Raw genomic sequence first — 27,944 nt, 5'->3', positions numbered from 1 at the left:
AAGAAACCGACCCCAGATCAGTCTATATTCTAATTGGTTCAGTGATTAAAAGATAAGGGGACTGTTGTTTGTGTAGTATTTTATTATAAAAGTAATAAATGGTCTGTACAGAAGAATTAACAAAGCAAATGAAAAGCACCAATAATTCCATCCCCAGAAACAATCACTTTTAATATATTGGCATACGTTAGTCTATTTCAACATTTCTGAAATCATCCATGGTTATCTAATTTTTCTCATATAACCTGTAACGTATTTCTGTGTTGCTGCAATTTCTTAATAAAAGTAATTTACACTGGCTGTGTGAATGTATAATAGAAGAGTCCTACTGATGAACGTGCTGAGGCAAGGAAGAAATCAGCGGTCAGTTATCTGAGGCTATATCACCTGTGAATGTCAGAACAGGGAGCTTCAGGATTCAGAGGACCGAACTCTGAAAAAGTCATTCTCCTTCTTTAGAACTGCAGTATCCTCTTCTACCCAAGAGGAGTTCAGGCCAGAAGACACCAGATCCTGGCCTCTCCGATTCACTGCCCCAAGTCCCAGGCAAGACAATGAAAACTAAAGGCGTTTCTGGTAATCGGACTCTGAGTCTTCCTCTGCAACATCCGGGTGCGAGAGGAGTGAATAGGTGACTGTGTTCTCAGCCTGGAGAAAACAGAAGGGAGCAGTGAGGATCCGCGGAGAGGCCGCAGGAAGGAGGCCGCAGCAGAGGCAGCAGGGTGGAGGAGGGGGAGAAGGAAGATCAGGCGGCGGAGGGCTCACCTCAGTTCTGGCAGCATCATTTTCAGCATCAGTGAGACCGGCTGTGGGCAAAGAGAGCAGAGGTGAGCAGGCGCACGGCTATAGCCTGGGGCCGCCCCACACTGAGGCGGGGCCCAAACCAGGCTTGAGGGAGGACCACTGACCCCAACTCAGCCCTGTGGGCCGAAAGCTTGGTTCCCAGCCCACCCTCAGTATCCCAGACATGGCGCCCCCACCAGCTACATTAGCAAAGGGAGACAGTCATCTGTACTACACTCTTTTCAGAAAACCACTATTTTCTTCGAAGCTACCAGGCAGCTTTTGGGATTGGAGATACTGAGTAAGAGGTGTGTGTGGACTGGGGTGGGGACCTTTCCAGGTTAGCCAGATGTATTGGGTTGGCCAAAAAGTTCATCCAGATTCTTCTGGAAGCTGGTACAGAAAAACCTGAACGAACTTTTTGGCCAGCCCAATAGTATGTCTTTGTCGGAGCTCTGGAGAATCTCGTACTCCCTCACATCAAAAAGAAAGAAAGCGTGAGAGTGAACAAGGGAGGCTGAAGAAAAGGAAAGAAGGAAGCAAGCAAGCCAGCCAGCACTCTCCTTGGTGAAGATCTAAAACACATCCAAATTTCCTCATGTTTTTGCCAACAAACTCACTTTGCCAGTGCGGAAAGCAGCTCAGTATCTGCAAAGCAGCATTCCTCAGGAAGTGGGGAAGGAGTCTGAGACAATGCATCTAGTGTCTTCATTCATCTCCAGGACACAAGGAATCCCTGTATGCCATGCTCCAACTTCTGGAACAAACCACGTCCTGAATCCTCCTTCTAATGCATCCCTCTACAATCCCAGCAACCTAGATGAGCCTTTGGGGAAACCATCAGCCCCAGTGCCTTCCTGTGAAATAAACACCTTGTGAAATATATTTATGCCAGTGGTAGAACCAAACATCAAAATGGCTAACCCACTTGTGTTCGGACGTTTTATCCTACGTCAGCTTGGCCCCAGTGCAGACTCAGGTCCATATCCCCACTTGGCCTGGCCACGGGACCTAGGGGTCTTGCTCAAAGTGCCGCTGGACAGCTGGGCCGTTTTGCTCAAGCTCTCAAATCTGTTGGCTCTGCTCTGAGTCATACTCCAGCCATCAGAGGTGGGGTCCTCAAGGGCTTCTTTTTCCTGTCTGTTTCTGCTGTCTGGGAGCCCCCAGAGAAAGCTCCAGGTCCCTCCAAGCTCTGGCTTTAACTACAGTCAGGAAATCACCTGGGATAGTCCTGTTCCTTTAACATATCCCCACTTGGGCCAGAGTTGATGGGCACTGACTCTCAGAATGTCAGACCGGAAAGGCTTCGAGGTCCTCCAGGCCAATGCACTCATTTCCTCAGTGAGGTGATTAACCCCCAAGAGAGGAAACGACACTCAAGATTTCATTTTATGATAGCGACCAGGCTAGTGCCAGGTTCACATTTAACAAACCTACAGGAGTGGGCATTAGATCCAGGCTTTGTCGACAGAGGAAAGCCTGATAATGTAGCTAGTACACAGAACTTTCTCAGCCTAAAATCTTCTCTTCATGTTCCACTAAGAGTTGAGCCCTTACCCCATCGCTCACCCCATCTACTCTTACCCCATCTCTCCACAGACACGGACTACAGCAAATCTAGGCTTTATTCCCTTGGCCTCTTTCCCCTTTCCTCTAGAGTTTTCTCTCTTTAATTCTATTTGCCTTAGTCTTACAACATCTAACCCCCACCCTGTGCCAGCTCTTCCAAAGCTCCACAGAAAGACCTAAATATCTCTGATGTCCTGCTCTGGAAATACCCCTAGAAGTTCTAGCCCCAGAAACTCAGACAGGGCCATTGTCTCTCTATCTAGGATAGGTATTCATCTCCTCATCCCCAGTGAGGTCCTCTTCAGGCCCAGGAGTTAGTCTCAGAACTGACCAAGAGATTTGAGCCCCTGCCCTCCTCCCACTGCCCCCTCCCTCTCCTGTGCTCACAAGCCGCCTCTTGATGCACACGGCAAGCCGCTTCTTGACGCACACGGCAAGCCGCTTCTTGACGCACACGGCAAGCCGCCTCTTGACGCACACGACAGGGTGTCACTGAGCCCACAGAGGGGAGCTGCACTCACCTGGTTCCTCAGGGAGGGTCTCTCCCATTTCCCTGCGCTCAGGGCTTCCTGGGAGAGCTAGGAGGGGCACATGGAGGTTAGTAGGATTACGGGGTAGAACCTAAGTCTTCAGGACCACGGACCAGAGGCAAGACTGGGTTAGAACCAATATATACCCTTCTCCCACAGACACGCCTCTCCTCCCCACTTCCCAGAGACTACCTTAGCCTATAAAAGGGCTGGTCTAGAGAGGTAGAAGTTGGCTAGGTTAATAGTAGGGACTCATGGGACTGTCAGAAAGGCCATTCCATTGCACCTTTCTTAAGCTTGCTCTGCCTTTTAAAAGCATCTCTTTCTCCCTCTCAGTTTTTCTCACTGAGTCTCTACATTTACTTACCATCGGTAACTGAGGTCTTGGCTATGAACCAATTGCAAAGTGCTTTGTGAGGTATAAGTAGTATTTTTTCTCTTTGTCAGTGGCTCTGAGTCTTTTTTTCCCTTTTACTTTCTCTGTGTCTGGATAACTTTGGCACTTTCTCTCACCAGTAAGCTAGCTTTACAGTGTTAAGAATTGTGATGATCTGCTTACTAGATTTCTATAGCACCTTCCCTTCTCTCTCAGCAATTTTACATTAATATTAATACTATGGGGGGAAGGAGCCTGCTTTCCAAGAGCTGAAGTTCTTCAGCTGATCAGTGAAGAGATGTTTATTAATCATCTTACTGTGTGGCAAGCACTGTGCTAGGTGCTGATGGGAAGAGGAAAGAAGCATAAAACAAAGAGACATGCTTACTGCCCTCCTGTGCCCTTTAGAATACAGATTAGTTGTTTAAAGGTACCCTATGTCAATTCCATGAACTTTCTGCCCTGCTTCACCTTCTTTTTTTCTGCTTCACCTTCTTTTTTTCTGCTTCACCATTTGTGGCTTCAATGGCATCAAATTGCTCCCAGCACCCTCCTTACACTTCCCCGAGCTCCATCCCAGCCACAGTGTTTCTCATTTCCATGTCTCAGCCCCCACGCCTGTAATGCTCATCTACCCTCTTTGCCTGGTTAACTGCTAGCCTCAAACAGCACCTCCTCCATAATGTTAACAGCCCATACTATATGGTACTAGCTGTGTGCTGGGCACTCAGCTGCAGGCTCATTCATTCTCATAACCTTATAAGGTAGGTTCTATTTGTGTCCTCATTTTTCAGATGAAGAAACTGAGGCACATAGAAGTTGAATATGATGAGAAAAAACAACTGTTTTCCTGAAAACAACAACAACAACTTTGTTTCCCTGAGTTGCCACCTAAGAATTTTACAGTATGATCACCTTGCTTACTCCCAGAGTATGGACATTTAAGATAAGGACTTGAGTTTAGGATTCCCGCTGTTAAGTTCTCACTTTGATTTTCCTGGGGCATCTTTCAAAACAACCACTTAGATGTTAAGCCCACAAATATGTTGGTGTCCTCCACCTCAACCACTTCATAAATAGTGGCTTGACACTGTCCTCTCTGCTCACCCATGACCTGGGGCAAAGGGCTGCCACCCCTTCTCATTTCTGGGATCTCTGAGTGGCAAATCTTGTGACTCTACTTCCTTTATGAGAATGTATTGAAACTGTATTTTCAATGAAAACGACCCAGGGCTTTCACTTCCCCAGTCTAGGAGTTCAGATGCTGAAGGAGCCGCCAGCCCCGTGTGGGTGGCTCGTGCCTCCTTGTTCAGCTGGTCGTGATGTGAACATTCTTAACACGCCAGCTCCATCTTCTCAACACACAGAGAATAACTCACCCCCACGTTACTCAGCCGGTGAGCAGAGGCGCTTAGATTTGAACTGAGGCAGTCTGACCCCCCAGTTGAGCTTCAATCACCATGCAACACTACCTCCCTATGACGTTTTCTCTAACTGGCCCAGCCCGTGCTGGGTCATTCAGGCTCTTCTATCCCTGTCGTAGCCTATGCATTCTCTAATACTGGTCTTATCCCCTCCAGTTACTATCTGTGCTATTGTACTATTTGTATTTCAGTCTTCTCGACAATATTATGGACTCCCTAAGGGCAGAGGCTGAACTTTTCTTTAACTTGGCATCATCCACAGAGTCTATCACAGTGCTTGACACATAAGCCAATTTGTTCAGGCCTGTTAAATGAATGAATGAATAAATAAAATATGGGACTATATATGAATGCTAAGGATTCTTTAGCCCAAAGATAAGGGTTCTAGCCATGGTTGGGGTTAGGGCCTTGGGTAAAAAGGAACTGATAACAAGAGGGACCAAGAGGAACCACAAACCTGAGATTGGCTTTCTCCTGAGGCGGAACCAGGTTATTATGGCCGCAACAATAGCCACTGCAGCAAAACAGGTGCCTATAGCCACAGCTGTCATCGATGAGGGGCCACTCGAGCTGGACTCTGGGGAAGACAGACCTCAGGACCCTCCCTATGCCACTTCACCCTCCCTGCCCTCCTCCAGTGCAGCACTTGCTTCCTCCCCCAGCCTCACCTGCACAGGAGTTCTGTGAGTGGGTTTGTGCCTCCCCCACACCCTTTCGATTTCTCTGCTAATCAAATGAAGGCACACTGCTGAGTGTATAAGGTGGAGGGAAGGGTTCCTTTTAGCCCGTGGGGATAGCAGGAAGCATGAACCTGAAGCCTCCAACACTGGACCCCTAAACTGTTTAAGAACATGCTATACCTTTGGGAGTGAATGGACATATCATGAAACATGAGAAAAAATTAGGAAAACTTCAGTTCTTAGGAATGTCCAGGAGCTTTGGGAACTTCTACACCAATGAGAAAGCTCTGCCTCACTGCTGTGCTTGGTGTGACGGGCTTATATTTCAAAGTGGAATAAGAGCCTCATCACCTGTCACTTGAGAGCTGAGGGTCCCAAGCTCTGGACAGCATTTATCAAGTTGCCATACCCCTGCCCTTGGCCCCAGAGCCAAGGTTTGCTACTATGGCATTTCTCAAATCTCCATTTAAGACCATGTGACTTTATTCCTTACTATCCATCTCCTCTTCTCCCATCCTTTCATCTGGAGAGAGTCCCCACCTTGGACAGTGATGTTCACTGGCTGTGACGAGTGTAGCATCCTCCCGATAAACGCTGTGCAGTGGTACTGGCCGCTGTGACTGAGGTTGGCGCGTGGGATAGAGAAGTTGGTGCGCTGATAGGAAAATATCTTGGATTTCCCACCCTGGTAGAATGTGATCTTATTCAGAGGCTGGTTTCTCCAGCTGTGGCACCTCAGCATGATGGGCTCCCCTTCCTGGAACACGAGGCTGGGGGTCTGGAGCAGCAGCCAGTCTGAAAGACACAAAGGGACCGCAGGACCCAGAAGGTCTTGACTCAGATCTGAGACCCAGACCATCCCTCCGGGGGCCAGTGTGTGTCGGGGGGAGTTTAAATGTGGACTCACACACTCCTGGTCTCTAATTCTGGCTCCTTCGTGTATGCACCCTGTGATCCTGGGTAAATAATGAATTCTTCTGGGCCTCAGTTTCCTTGTATGTGGAACTAGTCACAATAGTACCATTAGCTGTGCTGTTTACAGTAGTTGCTGGCACACAGTAGGTGTTCAGATATGCTTGTCTTCTCGTTCCCATCCTGGGAGACACAGCTGCAGCCCTGTCTGGCCCAAGAGGCCTCTGCAGGTGGATACAGGGGACCCGGAGTGCAGTCCCTTCCCCGAGGAAGGAGGGAGGTGGGGGAGAAGCCAGTCTGAGAGAGAAGACAGCATGTGAGGGGGACAAGCAGAGACCTGTGTCCTTGGGGAGAGTCACGAGCACCCAACAAATATTGGTTTACTTGGTGCATGTTAGTAAACAAACGTGGAATTTCACTTCAGCGGGGACTTTGTCTCAAGCCAGCAGTGACATGGGTGGGCCATTTGTTAGCCAGCTGTGTACTTTCCCCCAGTCATTTTAATCCTTTTGCTGAGGAAATATTTTTAATTTCTTTATAGTTTAAGGAATAGAGGCTTAGGTAGGTACTTATAATCCTGACCTCAGCCCATGCCTTCTGTTTTCCTGAAGCTGTAGGACAGATCAGAGTTGGAATTGGAAAGAAAGGGTAGAAAACAACAGATACATTGGAAGGGAGAAGGCAAATGAAAAAAAAAAAAAAAGCCACACGTGTGCCAGTCAACCACACTTAGTCCCTTCAGCAGACCAGAATGATGCCAACCAAGCCCCTACATTGGCTGGTGAGCCTGCCACATACGTGGAAGGAAACGTTCACAGCAGAGGGAGTGAGTGACAGGGAAGAGAAAACCACGGGCCACAGCTACAGCGGGACAGTGCAGAGAGAAAGTGGGGCGCCCGGCCTTTGCTCTGTCACACAGGCTGGAAACCCACGCCTAACACTGGGGGCAGTCCTGTGTTCCACCCTCTTCCTCCCCCATCACCCTCCTCGTGAGGAGCTCAGACCCTGGCTGGACGTTCTACTCCAGTTTTAGGTGAGCAGTCCTCGGTCTCTAGTCTGCTTCTTTTATACAGGTTGGATTAAGCTAGATGGGAATGCTGAGAACTGTAGAGATTTCTTAAAATGAAGTAGAACTCAGAGAAAATGTCAAAGCTGCTTCCATGTAGCACCTGCAACCAATTACTTCTCCTCCCTGTCTGGGGAATCCCCTCTACAGAAGGTGTACAGCCTTAGAACAGCACTTGCTTCTCGGCAAAGTCTCCGCTGGTGCCAAATTTTAACCTGTACAGTGGAAGCCTCAGCCTTAGGGTGGTTTGTCCAAGAGGGCCGTCTGAGGTCTCCTTGAGGACAGTTCCTTGGTGCAGATCATAAGGGCAGGGCCCAGTTTCATGTTTGTGGCACTCATGAGGTGTTGTTTAAGTCATAAAAGGGCATTTCCGTCAAACTCCTGGGAACAAAACTCCTCTGCAATCTCCTGGAAGCCTTGTAGAGAAGCAATAAACCTACATAAGACTCCAAAGGCTAAGATTACTAGACAGGAACACAGGGTCGATGCCATGAATCCTGGCATAGGCAGAGCCGAATGGAAGTTTCCCGGGCCTCATTCCCCATGCCCAGCTCTCACTGATAAAGGCCCAAGGATGTTGGAGAGAGTGCTTTCATCATAACTGAAATCTCTGAACCCCAGCTAGAGTGCTCCTGACCCCTGCCGCACGTGCCCTGGATGATGGCATGGATGGTGTCAGAGGAGCAGCAGGGTCCACACTGGTGACCACAACATGGTGAGCCTCCCGAAACTCTTTCATTTTCTCCCTCTTCAGCCAGAACTGGCAGCTACAGCTCACACAGTACCTCTTAGTGGAACTCATGAAGCAGAAAATTCTTGGAGCCGTAGAACTGTTCTGCGGGAGTATACTTGCCACAGTGGTGGAACTTTGGGAGATTTGCCTTCTTTACTGCTGAGTAGATGGGTTGTCCCCTTCACTGGAGCCACCTGACTGATTCTTATTCAGCCCTGTCGGGAGGCCAGTCTACAGTGGCTTATCAAACTCTTTCAGTAATGGAGAACACTGGGAATGCTTCTGCTCAGTCCTGGGTACCAAAGCCCTCAGTTACGTGGGTGAGCATCTGGGGCTTCACAGTGCTTCGCCAAGGTTTGAGTCTCCATTTGTCTGGATACCATGGCTAAGGTAGAAGGTGGTGCTGATGGGCAGGGGCCTCGGCTGCCAACTCATCGCTTGGTGAATTACCATTCCCATTGGTCACTAGTTCAGCTTCTTCTCCAAGACTGTTCTCCTCATCTATGGTCTTGGGCTCTCTGCTGCCTGAGAACCCTCGGCAGGAGCACTGAACGCAATGTGGAGACGTCATCTCCCTCCTCCTTGTGTTGGACAGCCGATGTCTGGGCTTGTCCAGTCAGTGCACAGACTGCATGAGGAGAACAACAGGGACCTGTGCTGTGGTGGCTGAGGCGCAGTGAGGCTCGTGGGTACTGCTGCTGCTGGACCACCTGGAGGTACGCAGCTGGGCGGGGGGTACTGGGACTGACGGTGCTGGAGCTGCAGCCAGTGGTCGAGAACAATCTGCAGTCGGACAACCACTTGTTTCTTCAACAGCTGGATCTGTGCTGTTGCTAAATCAGTGAACGGGGCTTGACGGGAGTGACTAAACCCATCAGGGTCTGGGTGGGAGCAGGTGTGGCTGTCCGTGTCAGGCTCATGCCCTGCTGACCACTCCCATCTGCTTCTGCCTTCTTGGCCACTGCACTTTCTGCCTCTGGCTAACACCCCGGGTCAGTCACTGCCTGGATGTAGGCAAGGGCTCCACCTCTCCTGTGCCTTTCCTTGGGCAGCTCCTACCACCACCTATTCCTCACGAGGGCAACTCACCCAAAGGCCCAGGTGTGTGGCCACTTCTTCCTGGGCCCATCAGCCTATGTCCACTGCCTCCACCAGCTGGACTAACGTTAGCAAATGGACCTGAAGTCCTAGAGGGAGTCTGAGCCACAGCTAGGGCCTGGCAAAAGGCCTGGGGTAGGCCAGAAAAGAGGTATTAAAAAGCAAAAACATCACTTTGCCAACAAAGATCCATACAGTCAAAGAGATAGATTTTCCGGTAGTCATGTATGGATGTTAGAGTCGGACCATAAGGAAGGCAGAGCACTGAAGAATAGATGCTTTCAAATTGCGGTGCTGGAGAAGACTTTTGAGGGTCCCTTAGACAGCAAGGAGATCAAACCAGTCAATCCTAAAGGAAATCAACTCATTGGAAGGACTGATACTGAAGCTCCAATACTTTGGCCACCTGATGAGAAGAGCCGACTCATTGGAAAAGACTCCAATGCTGGGAAAGATTGAAGGCAAGAGAAGGGGATGACAGAAAATAAGATGGTTGGATGGCATCACTGACTCAGTGGACATGAGTGTGAGAAACTCCAGGAGATAGAGGACAGGGAAGCCTGGCATGCTGCAGTCCATGGGGTCACAAAGAGTTGAACATGATCTAGTGATTGAACAGGAACAAAATGGGGAATAGCATTCTGGGTGGAGCCTTGGGCTGAGACCTGTTGTTGCTCATTGCCAAGTTCTGTACTCAACCGTATCTGCATGGACTCCAGGAGCCTGAGCAGATGGTAACTCCTGCTGGACTACAGCCACTAACAAGCATCAGGATGAGTTGAAAACTAGAGGCCAGGGTCTGCTGGGCCAGGGTCTGCTTTACCTAGGATTGTTTTCCCAGCTGCAGTCTTGGATACATCTAGGGCTGGGATAGGTTGAGGGAGAAGGATGTCGTGATCTCCAGTAGCAAAGATTGGGTCAGAGTTGTAACACCAGAAGAGTTCACTCTGGGATTGGCTGGTGCATGGGGAGGCTGATGCTGTGGCCTGACTGGGGCCTGGGTGGTGCTCAGCTGTTGTGCCTTGCTGGCATTTGGGGTGCTGATCTGCTGCCTGGCAGCAGTTGTGGCCAGCTGGACAACAGCCAGCCCACGCAGCTGGGCCTGCTGAGCTGCTGCTGGCACAAATTGGTGTAAATACTGAGGCCCACAGAGCTGCCCCAGCAGTGTCTACAGAGCCTGCCCCGCCTCTTGTTTATAGAGAGCCTTTGCCTTGGACTGAGAGTGCCTTGCCTTCTGTTGGCACTGGTCTCCATGGTAGTGGTCCAAGGTCACCCAGGCTGGTGTTGGGCTCAAGGACGTCATATCTAGCTCTGCACCTAGGTCCCCCAGGGTGGTGCCCACCTCATGTGCCAGTCGTTCCATCATCAGTCACTGTGGTGGGGGTGTCTCCCATAGTCCTGAGAAGAGGAAGCCCCTCAGCTCCACCCCTTCCTGGAGGGCCAGAGCACTAAGGCCAGGGCCCTGCCAGGCCACTGAGGCTTCCCTCCATGACTGTCTTTTCCTGCTAAGCCCAGAGGCTAAAGATGGCAGGACTGGGACTGGAGCCCACTGGGCCTATTAGATACTTAAAATGTGGGTATTCAGGGAGGGAAGGGGACTAAATGAACAGTAACAATGACAATATTTATCATAATCACATTGCAGCTTTTTTTTTTTAATGGAGAAACTATTTCTTGCCAAGAGCTTTGGAAAATCATTGATCTGTTCAACAAACATTTATTAAGCCCTGCCCTGTGCCTGTGCTGGAAATATAAGGAGATGAAGACACAAGTTTCACCTCAGTTGCACAGAGAGAGGGCAGGGATTAGGGAAATGTTGATTCTCAACAGAACCTCGTGTGGGAGGCAGTGGTATCTCCACTAGCAAGTGAGGAAACTGAGGCTCAAAGGTGAATGAAATCATCATGTTTAGATGGCTAGTAATTCCCTGTGCATTTGACTCTGCCACGAATATGGGAAGATTTCTATGATTTAGAGGTTTTCTTCTGCTTCTCTCACACCCAGATGCCTGTTGGTGGCCTGGTCACCTTCTTGCTCAATCGGCACCAAGACAAAGGAGCCCAACATATTCTGAGAAATCTCTTAGGAACTTCCACCTCACCACTCATACTAAGCCGAGGAGGTGGGTTGAGAAGGGAAATGAGTAGACCAAAACCACTTCAAACAACTCACAGCCGTGCTTTCCAGTAAGTAGGCGACTGCCCTTTCCTAAAAACCTCTGCATGGAAGCAGATTTCATCTCCCCTTGTTCTCCCAGACTCTCCAGGGCCTCCTCCACTGACCGGAAATCACATCCAGATGCACAGGGTCGCTGAGGCTGGTCTGCTCCCTCTGGCACCTGTAGGACCCACTGTCATTGCTGCCGGCCCTAAAGCTGTAGCTGGGCTGCTGCTGGGTGTGGATGGAGCTCCCGTTATGGAACCACATGGTGAGGTTGCCTGCAGAGAAGCTGGTCCCCTGGCACATCAGCGTCACGTGATCCTCCCTGAGCACATTGATCCACGCAGGCTGGATGCTCACCACAGCTTTTGGGAGATCTGCTGAGGGGCAGAGAGAGGAGGCAGCATGAGGAAAAGGGACCCCAAGGGCCTAAGCAGACCCCAAATCTCAGATGATGGAAAACTGTGGCCATGCTGCAGAGATCAAGAGAAGAACCCAACCCAGAACAGGTCCGCACCTGAAGGCAATTCCTCCAACTCATGTAGCCACACAAGGGCCCCCAGGAACCCAGATTCTCTCAGGGAGGAGAGGAGGAGGGGTAGGGAAATGGGAGAGGGGGCAAGCACACAGTCGAGAAACACAAGTACACCTCGCCCAAGGAGCTCTGCCCAGTTCCTTCTCTGTCTCTATTTCTCTTTCTCTCTCGAACTCACACTCACAGACACACACACACACTACACATACATCCTTTGGGGAATCACTTCCCCCACCCTCATAAACTGAGGCATTTGGACACTAGTGGATAAACTGTCTTCCCAGCTGGATGAAGACAAGTGGGGCCACCTGGTGGAGGTGCCAGGCTGAGAGTCAGAGGTCACATTTCTCTTCTGACCTGCTTCATTCCTTATCCTGTAGAATAGACCTGTCCTGACACCAAAGCACAGATGAATCTCTATGGCCTCAGGAGAATCAGAAAGAGTGAGAAAGGCCAGAAGGCCAGTCTAGGAGCTCTGGATTCAGTGACCCAGGAGAGCCCCACCCCCTTACCAGCCCTGGGTGGTGGAGAGGTTAGTGGTGCTGAGAAAGGAGTGCCCAGCAGTGTTCACCCCACCCAGCCGCAGCCAGTAATACGGCCTCCTAGTTCTCTCCAGGGTAACAGGCCCTGAGAGCTTCAGATACATGCAAAGTAGATGATTTATCAACCCATGGGGATAACCTAAGCAGATCATGTGATTCTGCATGGTCTGGGCTCGTGGTTTAGTTTGGAGAGAAGAAGGCAATTGATACAGAGGACAGTTATTTTCCGTGACAGAATCTGTGAGGTATCATCATAACAGAAGCAGGAGGGCTGAGGCATCTGTGTCCCTTGGCTGCCCACCCCTGGTGGCTTCAGTGGAAGGGAAGCAGGAAGGAGAAGCGGGTGCAGGGCTTCTTGTGGGCACAATTCCTCTTTCTGGCTCTACCTCAATCTTGGATTGCTGGTGCCTCCAGAGTTCCTCCATACAGGGTGCAGGGAGCAGAGAGAGCTGGGGGACAGAGGGGATGTGGTGGAGCACTTACCAGGTTTCCCAGAAACAGGAGCTGCAAGAGAGAAAGCAAAGATCAGCCTGGTGTTTGGATATGATGATTCATCATTACAAATAATCATCAGTCCCAGGTCAAATTCCCTTCACCTGCACAGATTTCCCTCTCTGTGTTATTCCCTTTCTCTTTTGCATCACCCATTTCTCCTTCTCATCTGGGTCTTTCCTACCAACATAAATATGCTCCAGGATGTTTCATTAAAAGGATAAAAATCTCACTTGACCCTGCATAGAATTCCAAAAGTATTTCCCTGCTCCCTTTCCCAGCCTGATTTCTCAGTTCTTTTTCTACATAGGCTATCCTCATTTCTTCTCTTTCCAATCACTGAACCTCTCTAGTCCACTAAAACTTTTGTCAAAATCACCAATGACCTCAATGACAAATTAAATGGATATATTCTATTCCTCTCCCAGATTCCCCCCATATAAGGGTATCTCTTTACCGTCTACCCAGGTATTCATGCCAGAAAACTGCAAATTTTCTTTTATTCCTCTCTCTCCCAAACCATCTACCTTTGCACCAGTAAATTCTTGTTCACCCTGCTTCTAGTTAGTCCTTAAGTGCATCGACTTTATCCATGTCCAAACTACTTTAGGCTACCATCAGCTTTCTTCCATCTCCTAACTTAGCTTTTCCCTTCTTCTATTCTCCCTGCAATTCATTCCCCACAGAGAAGCTAGAATCATTTTTAAAATAACAAATCAGATATCACCCCCCTGCTTACAAGCTTTCTGGTTTCCTCCTTTGCTCTTAAAGTAAAATGTAAATATTTACAAGGCCACACCTGATACAGTCCTTGCTCACCTCTCCAGCTGCATCTCAAGCTCCACTTTCCCTATTCACTGAATTCCAATAATACCAGCCCTCTTTAAATTCTTCAAACTTGGGGCTTTTCTGTATGCTGAACTCTCTGAACCCACTTCCTTTGTATCTTCAAATGGCTTAATTCTTATCTTGCTTCAGGTCCTAGCCTAAAAGTCACTTCCTCAGAAAATTCTTTCCATATCATCCTGTTAACACAGGCTATTCTCTCATCTCCCCCACAACAACTGTTCTTATCAGAGTATCCTGTTTACAGCTTCATAGACACTTCCCAATTTATGCATTTGTGCTTTTTTATTTATTGTTTGTGTCCCTCAGTAGAATGTAAACTCAAAGAGGGCAATAGCCATGTTAATTTTATTTACCAATACTCTGAAAATCATCCATTGAGTGTTACCTAGGTGAGAGATAAGACAGCCCAAAGTTGTGATGACAGTAGAAAGTGAAGATGGGGACATAGGCATGAGGGAAATGTAACAGGCAGCAAGAGAGTGCGACTTGATGAAGTATGGGGTTTTGTGAATGGGTGACCAGGAAAATAGTTAATTGTGCTCACACAAATATAAATGTTAGGAGGAGAAGAACATTTGTGAGGGGAAGATGATAGAGTTTGAATGTGTTTTGTTTCTGAGCTGACAAATCAATTTGCAGGTTTCCAACCGGGAAAATGGAAATATAAAATTGTATCTGACACAGACAAGAAAGACAGGTTTGGAAATTATTGACATAGAAGTTAGCTAAAAACCAGAGTGTGCAGAAGTGACAGGTGACAGTACAGGCAATGGGTAAAAAAGCAGGACCAAGAGGAGGAGAAACAAGAGATGAGAAAACTAGAGAGAAGTCATCTTCCACTCATTCACTAAACAAATATTCAGTTCAGTTCAGTCGCTCATGTGAATATTAAATGTGTTCATGCTCTGTATCGTCACTGTAAGGGAGACAGAAGGCCGTCTCTCTCGTTCCCTGATAAATCCCCAGAGTCTGCACATAGCATTTATTTAATGTGTAAACAAGGCAGTCTGTGGACTCTGGAAAGCGGAGAGTCCTTGGACACATTGCCTGGCTCTAGAGGAACATCTACCTGTAAGAGTAGGGTCGGAGCTTCATTAGGTAGGCCGTGGAGCAGCGCTGAAGGCATTTATGGAGTACAGTGGCTCTCCCCCAGCCATAGCTGAAGAAGCCATGGCCTCGGTGTGCAGCGTGGATCCAGACAAGAGGAGACAGGAGCAGTCAAGACTAGACCAGAATGTGTTGTAATAAAATGAGCTACAGAGCAATGAAGACCTAAATCCTTGGTGACACCAAAGAGGCAAGTGGACAAAAATGCCGGAAGTCTCTCCCAGGAATCTTGCCTAGGGCTCACACTGATATCTCCACGGCAGGGGCAGGGAAGTGTGCACCTCTCCAGGCCTGAGCTCCTCCATGTGAAAGAGGGAGGACGTTCCGTGTGCTCCTTTTCCATGCTATTCTACTTCACTCCATCTCACCTTGCTCGTGGGGGAATACTCTGTCTTCCTCATCTCCACCCCCTGTCCCAGCATCATCCAGCACCAAGGGCCAGGGCTCCCAGCACTGACCAGATTTTACTACCCATCATAGTATGTAACTTGGAAAATGGCTGGCTGTATGTCTTCCTCTGGAACCATCCTGAAGTGGATTTGATGGTCATACTCCAGAAATTAAGTTTGGGAGGACATTCCTGGTGATACGACTCCTCTACTTGGCCTTCCCTAGACTCTCCCACCAGCATTATCAGTCCATGGTCCCTAGCCCAGGGCTGAGAACGTGGTCAGAAGGCAGTGCTCAATCACAGCCCAAGATCCTCTCCTTCTCTTTCATCAGTGATAGGACACCTCTCCCTGTCTGTACAGTGCAAACAGACATGCATGATGTCTCTGGTCTCACAAGTGATGATTCTAGAATTGCCTGGCTTATGCATTCTCTGGTTCCTATTCCCTGCATAACTGAGACCCTCCTGTGCTTTTTCCCAGGTAGATCTCCTTTCTCATAAAGAGAACAAGTTTCTGCTGTCTGAAGTGGTTTCAGGGGCACAGAGAGCAGCCACTGCCCCCCACTACAATGTGCTGTCTTGCTTCCCCACATCGCCATGGTATCACTGACTCAATAGACATGAGTTTGAACAAACTCCAGGAGATGGTAAGGGTCAGGGAAGCCTGGCATGCTGCAGTCCACGGGGTCACAAAGAGTCAGACACAACTTAGCAACTGAACAGCAACAACATCTCCTATTTGCCTAAGACATCATCAGCCCTCTGGCCTAAGATTTGGTCCCAGTGAAACATGCATTTCTAAGGAAGATAAACACCTTGGCCATCATTAATCCTTCAGGTCTAGCTCACTGGACTTTCCTCAGAGCTGGTTCTGCGTGGGAAGTGGTAGATTACCAGGGACCTTGGTGCCCAGTGACTTTGGGCAAAACACATTAAAAAAAAAAACCTGACTTCTGCCAATTGCACAATTTCCCAAGGCCAGCAAGGTTGTCAGCCTGTGATTTTCATTAGCCTGCCTTCACCCTCCTGACTTTCCTGATGTGCTGCCCACTGTGGCCCTCGTCCTTGTCCCAGCTCAGCCCCAACCCAGGGGGCAGCAGCTGACTTAGAGAAGCCCACCTGCCCATGGTCCTGATCCACTGTCCCTGCTGTGCCCCCCACTCACCCAGGAAGAGCAGAACTGTCCACAGTAGCATGTGGCCCCAAGGATGCCAGGGCGTGCAGTGAGCTCGGTTCCTCCTGGCAGCAGGGAAGGCTAGGAATGAGGGGATCCCCATCACCTCCTGGAGCGAGCAGGTTGCTCTGACAGCCCAGCACGACAGGCACTGGCTTCTTTTGAGGCTTGATAGATTCCACCCAGAGGGCAAATTCAGGAGTCCAAAAGAGGAAGTGAAAAGAAGTGTTGCTTTATCATTGGCTCCTCCCCTTCCACCCTCTTTCATCTAGAGAGTTCCCTCCCAGAAGATTCAGGGCTTCCTAGAATGAATCTGGCTCAGTCCCACTCCAAATTCACAGAAAATGTAGGAACTGGGAAACAAATTCTCCTCCTTCTCTGGGGCCACAGCTGGGCTCAGCCCCAGGGAGGAAGAGGGGAATGGTCACCCCTACTCAGCTCAGGACTCCCTGTCTGTCTCTGTCTGTTTGGAAAAGGCGATGGAGGAGAGTGTGCCAGGGGACTCCCCATCTTCTAGATCCATTTAGAGGTGCAGACACTGGCGTCAGACTCCTCCTGAGACTGAGCAGAGGGGCTTGAGGCCACCTTTCCCCATCATTTGATTGCCTTTATTATCATAATCCAGACTCCATTTTGGATTGTGGAACCAGGACAGAGAAGTATGTCAGGGTGGCGATAGAATGATCATTCCCATCTTTTATCACCCCTTGACTTCCATTCTTTTTAAAAAAGATATTTAGTCATTTATGTATTTGACCACCCCGGGTCTTAGTTGCAGCATGTGGGATCTTTTGCTGTGGCATGCAGACTCTTAGTTGTAATATGTGGGATCTAGTTCCCTGACCATGGATGGAACGCTAGGGCCCCTGCATTGAGAGTGTGGAGTCTTAGTCACTAGACCAGAAGGGAAGTCCGTCATTCATTCTTGTACTCATCCCTCCAACAAATATCTTTTGAGGAGCAACTAGTGCCCTGGTTCTTTGTTTCTCGCCCTCATTCCCATCACTGTTCCCATCACTATGGCGTGGTGAAGAGCAGGGCTTTGGAGCCATATTGGTCTAATTTTGAATGACAGGTAGCGTCTCAGAACTACAGATTCCTCATCTGTATAAATGAAGATTAACTTGTCTATCCTTCAAGCGGAATTTCTCAGCCTCAGTGTTACTGACATTTGGGGCCAAATAATTCTTGATGTTAGGACCTATCTCATACACTGTAGAGTGTTTAGCAGTATCCCTGACCTCTCCCCACTAGATGCCAGGGGCAACCCCTAACTGTGAAAATAGAAATGTCTCTAGACATTGGCAAATTTGCTCTTGGGGGCAACCTTGTTGCTGACTAAGAATCACAGTGGTCATGGTTTTTGAAAATTAAAAGAGAATGTGTGTGCTAGCACAGGCCCTGGTGCATTGTGGGTATCCAGTCAATGCTAGTTTCCTTTTTCTGCTCTCTATCATCGTCCTCATCCCGTGTGTTCACCCTCAACATCCCCAGAACATGAGATGCTCTGGGATCTTTCTCGGGACCCTCTGCTGGGACCTCTCTCCCAAATGCTCTCTCAGGAAACAAGCTGTAATATTCAAGGAAATGATACTGTAAAACCTGTTCTTACACTCTGTGGTCTTCAGAAACCTCAGCAGCACCCCCGCCCCTCTGCCCCATTGGACAAGGCTTTATTACCGGCCCCATTCTACCCCATCCCCCACTCCCAATCCTCCTCCAGCCCTTATCTGATGTTTAGGTGAAAAAGTTTCCTTAACCAATGTCAAGACTCCAGTGAGCTATTATCAACACTTTAAAAGTTAATTTATATAATGTGACCCACAAATTGGAGCCACCCCAGTAGAGCAGCCCACATCATGAATTTAAGCCCAGGTAAGCCTGCGCTTACAGGAAACAGCTGTCCAGGAACTTAGCATGCACCAATCACAGTTTCAACTCAGCTTTAGCTATCAGGATCTTCTAGCCTTGTAAGTAAACTCCCAACTCCTAGCCAATGAGGCCCTGTTTCCACATGGCCTCCTGTAAAGCTCTGTAACACTTGGCCTTGCCCAAATCCCTTGGAAAGAGTTCTGCTTATGAGGAACTGTACTACCTCAATCCATGGCTTGCTTTCCCTTGAATAAAGGATATCAGTCTTATAACTAAATCACTTTAGCTTTGTTGTTGGACAGGTAGGGTATATCTCATTTTATTGTGCTAACTTTATTGAGCTTTGCAAATGCATTTTTCACAATCGGAAGGCTTGTGGCAACCTTCACTGAAGAAGTCTGTTAGTACCATTCTTTTTTTTCAACTGCATTTGGCACACTTTGTGTCCCTGTGTCATATTTTGGTAATTCTCACAAGAGTTCAAACCTTTTCATTATTATTATGTGTTATGGTGATCTGTGATCTTTGATGTTCCTACTGAAATTGTTTTGGAACTTTTAGCAATAAGGCCATTATAAATTAAGGTGTGTACATGATGCTATTGCACACTTTATAGACTATGGTATAGTGTACACATAACTTTCATATGCACTGGGAAACCAAAAAGAATTGTGTGACTCATTCAATTGCAATATTGGCTCTACTGCAGGGGTTTGGAACCAAACCCGCTCTGTCTCTGAGGTACAGCGAGTAATGTCAGTGAAGTGTAGTATGAGGACAGCTACTGAGGTTCTAAGGTTGGCTCTGAGATGAAAGTGAAGGTTCCTGCAGAGCCACTTTACTTTGCTGCCTCTTCAGCATCTCCGGTAAATTTCTCTTAAATCGAGCTCCACCTATTTGCCATTTGGAAATCAAGTTTGTTTGTTCTAACCCTTTTAGGTGGAAATTTGGGGTGTGAGCTACTCCAGATATTTCGTGGTGAGACCTAGTAGGCCACAACATTTGAGTTTATGCCCAATCTCAGCTACAGTGTAAGCATCTACAGGAGGTACAAAAAGATCTCAGGAACATGCTCAGGCAGCCAGAAACAGTAAGTCTGGTTGAACTAAGGAGGATTATTTAAACAAGGGAAAATAATAAGAGCCCCTTATGCAAAAGACTGGAAAAGGGAATGGCAACCCACTGCAGTATTCTTGCCTAAGAAATCCCATAGACAGAGAATCTTGGCAGGCTACAGTCCATCGGGTTGCAAAGAGTCAGACATGACTGATCGACTAACACACACACACAATGCAAAAGAAAGATGGTGGCAGGCATTAGGAAACTCCGAAAGCTTGAGGTGAGTCCACAGAACAAACTGCTGAGGGACTTGGGGAATGGAATTAAGACTATAAATTTGGACTATTTTGACCAAAAGCACATCAAAATCTAAGTAGGCACAAGTCAAACTCTTGAAAGCCATCAGAGCATCTGCCACTATAAAGACATATGGGAATCTTAGAAACCAAAGCAGCAAAATTGGTGGCCACAGACTAAGCATTTAAAAGCTGTTAGAGGGCTTACCACCTCTGTCTCAGACTCCTGGACTAGGATAAGTTGGTAGAGGAATGGGTTAGACTGACAGTAAGTCATGTGCCAACCTCACAAAAATGTCCAAATAACCAGCTACACTGTTGAATACCATATAATCCCCAACCTGGAGGCACTTCCCTATTAGGCATTAACTTGGCTCTGAGGAAGGCTTTCTTATCTCTCCTTGCTATTCTTTAGAACTCTGCATTCAGATGGGTATATCTTTCCTTTTCTCCTTTGCCTTTGGCTTCTCTTCTTTTCACAGCTATTTGTAACGCCTCCTCAGACAACCATTTTGCTTTTTTGCATTTCTTTTTCTTGGGGATGGTCTTGATCACTGCCTCCTGTACAATGTCACGAACCTCTGTCCATAGTTCTTCAGGAACTCTATCAGATCTAATCCCTTGAAAGAACTGACTCATTTGAAAAGACCCTGATGCTAGGAAAGATTGAAGGCAGGAGGAGAAGGGGACGACAGAAAATGAGATGGTTGGATGGCATCACCGACTCAATGGACATGAGTTTGGGTAAATTCCGGGAGTTGGTGATGGACAGGGAGGCCTGGTGTGCTGTGGTCCATGGGGTCGCAAAGAGTCGGACATGACTGAGTGACTGAACTGAACTGAACTGAACTGTATATAATCGTAGGATTTGATTTAGGTCATACCTGAATGGTCTGGTGGTTTTCCCTACTTTCTTCAACTTATGTCTGAATTTGGCAATAAGGAGTTCATGATCTGGGCCATAGCCTGCTCCCGGTCCTGTTTTTGCTGACTGTATAGAGCTTCTCCGTCTTTGGCTGTGAAGAATATAAGCAATCTGATTTCAGTATTGACCATCTGGTGATGTCCATATGTAGAGTCTTCTCTTGTGTTGTTGGAAGAGGGTGTTTGCTATGACCAGTGCGTTCTCTTGGCAAAACTGTATTAGCCTTAGCCCTGCTTCATTCTGTACTCCAAGGTCAAACTTGTCTGTTACTCCAGATATCACTTGACTTCCTACTTTTGCATTCCAGTCCCCTATAATGAAAAGGACATCTGTTTGGGGTCTTAGTTCTAGAAGGTCTTGTAGGTCTTCATAGAACCGTTCAACTTCAGCTTCTTCAGCATAGACTTGGATTACTGTGATATTGAATAGTTTGCCTTGGAAATGAACAGAGATTATGCTATCATTTTTGAGATTGCATCCAAGTACTGCATTTTGGACTCTTTTGTTGACCATGATGTTTACTGCATTTCTTCTAAAGGATTCTTGCCCACAGTAGGAGATATAATGGTCATCTGAGTTAAATTCACCCATTCCAGTTCATTTTAGTTTGCTGATTCCTAAAATGTCGATGTTCACTTTTGCCATCTCCTGTTTGACCACTTCCAATTTACCTTGATTCATGGACCTAAAATTCCAGGTTCCAGTGCAATATTGCTCTTAAGTATCTTCATTATTTGGAAAAGCATAGCTGCCTATTTGTAATTCATTGTGAAAGGGAGCAGAGTATGTCATCCCAAAATATGATTCTTTGGCATAAGAATTGTCTTGATCTGGTTATATTTAAGAAACAGAAGACACTGGGAGAGTTCTGAAAACTGAAAAGTTAGTCTTTGTAAGGGAAATCTACATCTATAAGGGAGAAATATCAATAACCTGAGATATGCAGATGACACCACCCTTATGGCAGAAAGTGAAGAAGAACTAAAGAGCCTCCTGGTGAAAGTGAAACAAGAGAGTGACATGACTGAGCGACTGAACTGAACTGAAGGGAAATTTCCACTTATAAATGTGTCAGTATAAGGGAAAACCATTAGACCATTCAGGTATGACCTCAATCAAATCCCTTATGATTATACAGTGGAAGTGAGAAATAGATTTAAGGGCCTAGATCTGATAGAGTGCCTGATGAACTATGGAATGAGGTTCGTGACATTGTACAGGAGACAGGGATCAAGACCATTCCCATAGAAAAGAAATGCAAAAAAGCAAAATGGCTGTCTGGGGAGGCCTTACAAATAGCTGTGAAAAGAAGAGAAGTGAAAAGCAAAGGAGAAAAGGAAAGATACAAACATCTGAATGCAGAGTTCAAAAGAATAGCAAGAAGAGATAAGAAAGCCTTCTTCAGCGATCAATGCAAAGAAATAGAGGAAAAAAACAGAATGGGAAAGACTAGGGATCTCTTCAAGAAAATAAGAGATACCAAAGGAACATTTCATGAAAAGATGAGCTCAATAAAGGGCAGAAATGGTATGGACCTAACAGAAGCAGAAGATATAACGAAGAGATGGCAAGAATACACAGAAGAACTGTACAAAAAAGATCTTCACGACCCAGATAATCACGATAGTGTGATCACTGACCTAGAGCCAGACATCCTGGAATGTGAAGTCAAGTGGGCCTTAGAAAGTATCACTACGAACAAAGCTAGTGGAGGTAATGGAATTCCAGTTCAGCTATTCCAAATCTTGAAAGATGATGCTGTGAAAGTGCTGCACTCAGTATGCCAGCAAATTTGGAAAACTCAGCAGTAGCCACAGGACTGGAAAAGGTCAGTTTTCATTCCAATGCCAAAGAAAGGCAATGCCAAAGAATGCTCAAACTACCACACAATTGCACTCATCTCACATACTAGTAAAGTAATGCTCAAAATTCTCCAAGCCAGCCTTCAGCAATATGTGAACCGTGAACTTCCTGATGTTCAAGCTGGTTTTAGAAAAGGCAGAGGAACAAGACATCAAATAGCCAACATCCGCTGGATCGTGGAAAAAGCAGGAGAGTTCCAGAAGAACATATATTTCTGCTTTATTGACTACGCCAAAGCCTTTGACTGTGTGGATCACAATAAACTGTGGAAAATTCTGAAAGAGATGGGAATATCAGACCACTTGACCTGCCTCTTGAGAAACCTATATGCAGGTCAGGAAGCAACAGTTAGAACTGGACATGGAACAACAGACTGGTTCCAAATAGGAAAAGGAGTTCATCAAGGCTGGATATTGTCACCCTGCTTATTTAACTTCTATGCAGAGTACATCATGAGAAATGCTGGACTGGAAGAAGCATAAGCTGGAATCAAGATTGCCGGGAGAAATATCAATAACCTCAGATATGCAGATGACACCACCCTTATGGCAGAAAGTGAAGAGGAACTGAAAAGCCTCTTGATGAAAGTGAAAGTGGAGAGTGAACAAGGTGGCTTAAAGCTCAACATTCAGAAAACGAAGATCATGGCATCTGGTCCCATCACTTCATGGGAAATAGATGGGGAAACAGTGGAAAGAGTGTCAGACTTTATTTTTCTGGGCTCCAAAATCACTGCAGATGGTGACTGTAGCCATGAAATTAAAAGATGCTTACTCCTTGGAAGGAAAGTTATGACCAACCTAGATAGCATATTGAAAAGCAGAGACATTACTTTGCCAACAAAGGTCCGTCTAGTCAAGGCTATGGTTTTTCCTGTAGTCATATATGGATGTGAGAGTTGGACTGTGAAGAAGGCTGAGCACCGAAGAATTGATGCTTTTGAACTGTGGTGTTGGAGAAGACTCTTGAGAGTCCCTTGGACTGCAAGGAGATCCAACCAGTCCATTCTGAAGGAGATCCGCCCTGGGATTTCTTTGGAAGGAATGATGCTAAAGCTGAAACTCCAGTACTTTGGCCACCTCATGCGAAGAGTTGACTCATTGGAAAAGACTCTGATGCTGGGAGGGATTGAGGGCAGGAGAAGTAGGGGACGACAGAGGATGAGATGGCTGAATGGCATCACTGACTGGATGGACGTGAGTCTGAGTGAACTCCAGGAGTTGATGATGGACAGGGAGGCCTGGTGTGCTGCGATTCATGGGGTCGCAAGGAGTCGGACACGACTGTGCGACTGAACTGAACTGAACTGAACTGAGGGGTCTGCTATCTAGGTAGATTATCTAACTGGTGCTTATTAGACAATTACTGACTGATCAGTCTAAGATTGCATTTCTGGGAGAGCCTAAACTGCAATAAAATCTCAATTTCATAATGTGGTGTTTAGCACAAGTGACTCCATTTTGGGCTCTTTGTTTTAACAATGTTTAATATGGAACCTGGCGCACAAACTTAATCTTCACCATTATTATTGTTATTAAAAGACTAGAAGATGAAAGAAATTGAAGATTACACAAACCAACAGAAAGATATACCATTCTCAGGGATTGGAAGATTCAATATGCTTAAATAGTTCATACTACCCAAGACAATCTATAATTTCAATGCCATCCCTATCAATATAGTGATGGCATTTTCCACAAAACTAGAGCAAATAATTCTAAAACTTGAATGGAAACACAAAAGATCCTGAACAGCCAAAACTATCTAGAAAGAAGAACAAAACAGGAGGTATCAGATTCCCTGATTTCAAACTTTACTACAAATCTATTGTTGTCAAAACAGTATGGTACTGGCACAAAAACAAACACATAAATCAATGAAACAGAGTAGAGAGCCCAGAAATGAACTTATACTTCTATGGTCAATTAATCTATGACAAAGCATGCAAGGATATACTATAGGAAAAAGTCTCTTCAATAAACAGTGTTGAGAAAACTAGACATCAACATGCAAAAGAATCAAACTGGATGACTTTTCACACCATCTACAACAATGAATACAAGATGGGTTAAAGAATTATTGCAAGACATGAACCATAAACATTCTAGAATAAAACACAGGCAGTATGCTCTTTAACATTGGTCTTCACAATATATTTTTTGGATATGTTTCCTCAGTCAAGAAAAACAAAAGGAAAAATAAACAAATGGGACTACATCAAACTAAAAAGCTTTTGCACAGCAAAGGGAACTATCACCAAAATGAAATGGCTATCTACAGAATGGGGGGAGATTTTGCAAACAATATAACTGACAAGGGGTGAATATCCAAAGTATGTAAATAACTCATACAACCACACAACAAAAACCAAAATCAAAAGATAAATCAATTAAAATGGCAGAAGACCTGAATAGACATTTTTGCCAAGAAGACTTACAGATGGTCAGCAGGCACATGAAAAGATGCTCAACATCACTAATCACCAGGGAAAAGCAAATCAAAACCACAATGAAATGTCGCCACACATCTATCAGAATGGTTATTATCAAAAGACAAAAAATAATAAGAGTTGATAAGAATGAGGAGAAAAGGAAACCCTCGCTCATGCTTGGTGAGGATGTAAATTGGTTAGCCATTATGCAAAACAGTATTTGAGGAGATTCCTCAAAAAATTGAAAATAGAGCTACCATATGATCCAGCAATTCCACTCCTGGGTATTTGTCTGAAGAAAATGAAAACACTAATTGGAAAAGTTATATGCACCCCTACATTAACTGCAGCATTATTTACAAACCCCAAATATGAAAGCAACATTAGTGTCCATCTATAAACGAATGGACAAAGAAGGCCAGTGGTGTATACACACTATGGGATATTGTTCAGTCATAGAAAAAGAAATCTTGCATTTGTGACACCATGAATAGACCTTGAGAGTATTATGCTAAGTGAAATGAGTCAGAGGAAGACAAATACTGTATAATTTCACATATGTGTAGAATCTAAAAAACAAGACAAGACTTTCCTGGTGGCCCAGTGGTTAAGAATCCACCTGCCAATGCAGGGAACACAGGTTCAATCCTTGGTTTGGAAAGGTTCCACATACCACACGGCAGCTAAGCCCACGTGCTGCAACTGCTGAAGCTGATACATACTTTTAAAGCCCATGCTCCGCAACCAGAGAAGCCGCAGCGATGAGAAGCCGGTGTACTGTAACTAAAGAGTAGCCCTCACTTGCTGTAGCTAGAGAAGCCCTTGCACAGCAGAAAGGACTCAGTGCAGCCAAAGATAAATAAATTTTTTTTAAAAAATTATAAAATGAGCAAACATAGTAGAGTCATAGACACAGAGAACAAACCGGTGTTTGCCAGGGGAAAGGGGTTGCCAGAGAGAAATAAGTGAAGGAGAATAACTTCATTCATAACTTCAGTTGTGAAATAAATGAGTCATGAGGACTTCCTGGTGGTCCAGTGGTTAAGAATCCACCTTCCAATGCAGCGGACATGGATTTGATCTCTAGTTGGGGAACTAAGATCCCACATGTCACAGGGAAACTACCCATGGGCGGCACCTCGTGAGCCCACACAAAGCTAGAGACAGAAGGCCGTGAACGGCAGGGAACAGCCCACACACCACAACAAAAGATACAGCGTGCCACCACAAGGATCTGGCACCCCGCAACTAGGACCTGACGCAGCCTAATGAATGAGTAAAATGAAAGAGACCAGTGTCATTAAAGAATAATAGATGAGTCACGGAGATGAAATGTACAGAGGGGGAAATACAGTCAGTAAAAAAAAAAAGAAAAGACTAGGAGAGTCTGGTCCACTGCTTCCAGTGAGGGATGGTGTTTATGGACCCACATAGGAAAGGACAGATAAATGACTCCAGCTCTAGACACGCTTGGATTCCAGCCGCTTGATTCAGAAGATGTTTTTTTCTTTCCTTCCTCTGCTTGGTTGGGTTTTGTTTCTCTTCCTGTTAATACAACGACCACTCTTTCAGTGGATGCCTGTAATCCCTTTATTAGTCCTTCTATGGTTTCCTTCTTACAGTGACTTCCTCAAGAGCTGAGAAACTACTGACCCCAAAGGAGGAGGAAGTCTGGAAGGAAAGGCAACCACAGAAGGAGAAGAAAGGATACAGAATGATGGAGTTACAGAAGCTCTGGCTTCAAGGGGCTCAGCCAGCTCCATATACCAGTATCAACAGCCCAGCCTGAAAACTTTCAAACTTATGTCTTTGCATTAAAACATTGTCACCTCAGAGGGATGGTATGGGGAGGGAGGAGGGAGGAGGGTTCAGGATGGGGAACACATGTATACCTATGGCAGATTCATTTTGATACAATATTGTAAAGTTAAATAAAATTAAATTTAAAAAATAAAATAAAATAAATAAAAAATAAAACATTGTCACCTTTAACAACGTTTTAGAAATGCAAATACTCTAAGCTGTGTGGATCATTAACTACAAGTGTGGCTTTGCTCACCAGTCACTCATTTTCATGGAGAAGGCAGTGGCACCCCACTCCAGTACTCTTGCCTGGAAAATTCCATGGATGAAGGAGCCTAGTGGGCTGCCGTCTACGGGGCCGCACAGAGTTGGACACGACTGAGCGACTTCATTTTCACTTTTCACTTTTCACTTTCATGCATTGGAGAAGGAAATGGCAACCCACTCCAGGGTTCTTGCCTGGAGAATCCCAAGGACGGGGGAGCCTGGTGGGCTGCCGTCTATAGGGTCGCACAGAGTCGGACACGACTGAAGCGACTTAGCAGCAGCAGCGCTCATTTTCAGCACAATAGAGTGCTGAAGAATTATCACGAGAGGATAGAAAAGTAATATAAGACAAGGAAAGGCTATTTCTCAGGAAGCAAAGATCCATGACAAAGTGAGGGTCTTAGACAACAGAGGGCTATTTTTCTCTGGGGACCTAGATTAGGAAGGGAGAGATGAGATCAGATTTCAGAGAGAGCTTTGCCATTTTGCAGACCTCAATGAAGTGAGGGAAATGGACAGGATGCTCTTTATCCAAAATTACTTTTGTAAATATTTTCTCCCAGTTTCTGGCTTTTCTTATTTTCCTGACAGTACCTTTTGCAGAACAGAAGTTCTACATTTTAATAAAGTGAAGTATCAATTATTTCTTTTCATGAATCATACTTTTGATGTTGTATCTAAAAAGTCATTGTCGTACCTGAGGTCATCTAGATTTTTCTCCTTTTTATCTTCTAGGAGTCTTATAGTTTTGCATTTTACATTTAAGTCTATGATCCATTTTGAGTTAATTTTTGTGACGTGTGTAAGGTTTGTGTCTAGATTTTTTTTGGCTTGCAATCGCCCAGTTGTTCCAGTACCATTTGTTGAAAGGACTGTCTTTTCTCTGTTGTATTACCTTTGCTTCTTTGTTGAAGATCAGTTGACTGTATTTACGACGGTCAGTTTCTGGGCTCTCTATTGTATTCCAGTGATTTATTTGTCTATTCTTCTGCCAATAACAGGATGTT

The 27,944-nt window shown here is 46.1% G+C and overlaps 1 protein-coding gene and 1 pseudogene across 18 annotated transcripts; both read right to left on the bottom strand.

The window, feature by feature from the left end:
* Positions 1 to 62: 62 nt before the first annotated feature.
* On the bottom strand, positions 63 to 16,557 carry FCGR2B (Fc gamma receptor IIb). 18 transcript variants are annotated; one of them, XR_015161282.1, is made up of 9 exons: positions 16,413 to 16,557; positions 12,892 to 12,912; positions 11,454 to 11,711; positions 5,903 to 6,157; positions 5,140 to 5,259; positions 2,874 to 2,930; positions 1,404 to 1,537; positions 766 to 806; positions 550 to 648 (listed from the first exon to the last, which is right to left on the bottom strand). XR_015161282.1 is itself a non-coding variant. In XM_086393757.1 (8 exons), exons 1-8 carry the CDS (start codon positions 16,522 to 16,524, stop codon positions 562 to 564), a joined length of 951 nt encoding a protein of 316 aa, XP_086249883.1. In that variant the 5' UTR covers positions 16,525 to 16,557; the 3' UTR covers positions 63 to 561. The 18 variants fall into 18 exon arrangements, 8 of the variants coding, with proteins under 8 accessions (XP_086249883.1, XP_086249884.1, XP_086249890.1 ...); XR_015161287.1 differs by lacking the exon at positions 2,874 to 2,930 and having other exon boundaries at positions 63 to 648; positions 1,404 to 1,640; XR_015161283.1 differs by lacking the exon at positions 2,874 to 2,930 and having other exon boundaries at positions 63 to 648; positions 1,404 to 1,540.
* Positions 7,367 to 8,783, bottom strand: LOC147377038 (polyhomeotic-like protein 1 pseudogene; annotated as a pseudogene).
* Positions 16,558 to 27,944: the final 11,387 nt, after the last annotated feature.

This window comes from Bos grunniens, chromosome 3 (genome assembly GCF_055505025.1).
Source record: "Bos grunniens cultivar Pamir isolate PY7600 chromosome 3, Bosgru_T2T1.0, whole genome shotgun sequence".
NCBI classification, from domain to species: domain Eukaryota; kingdom Metazoa; phylum Chordata; class Mammalia; order Artiodactyla; family Bovidae; genus Bos; species Bos grunniens.
The sequence above is the reverse complement of the archived record's forward strand: the minus strand, read 5'-3'. Positions and strand labels throughout refer to the sequence as shown.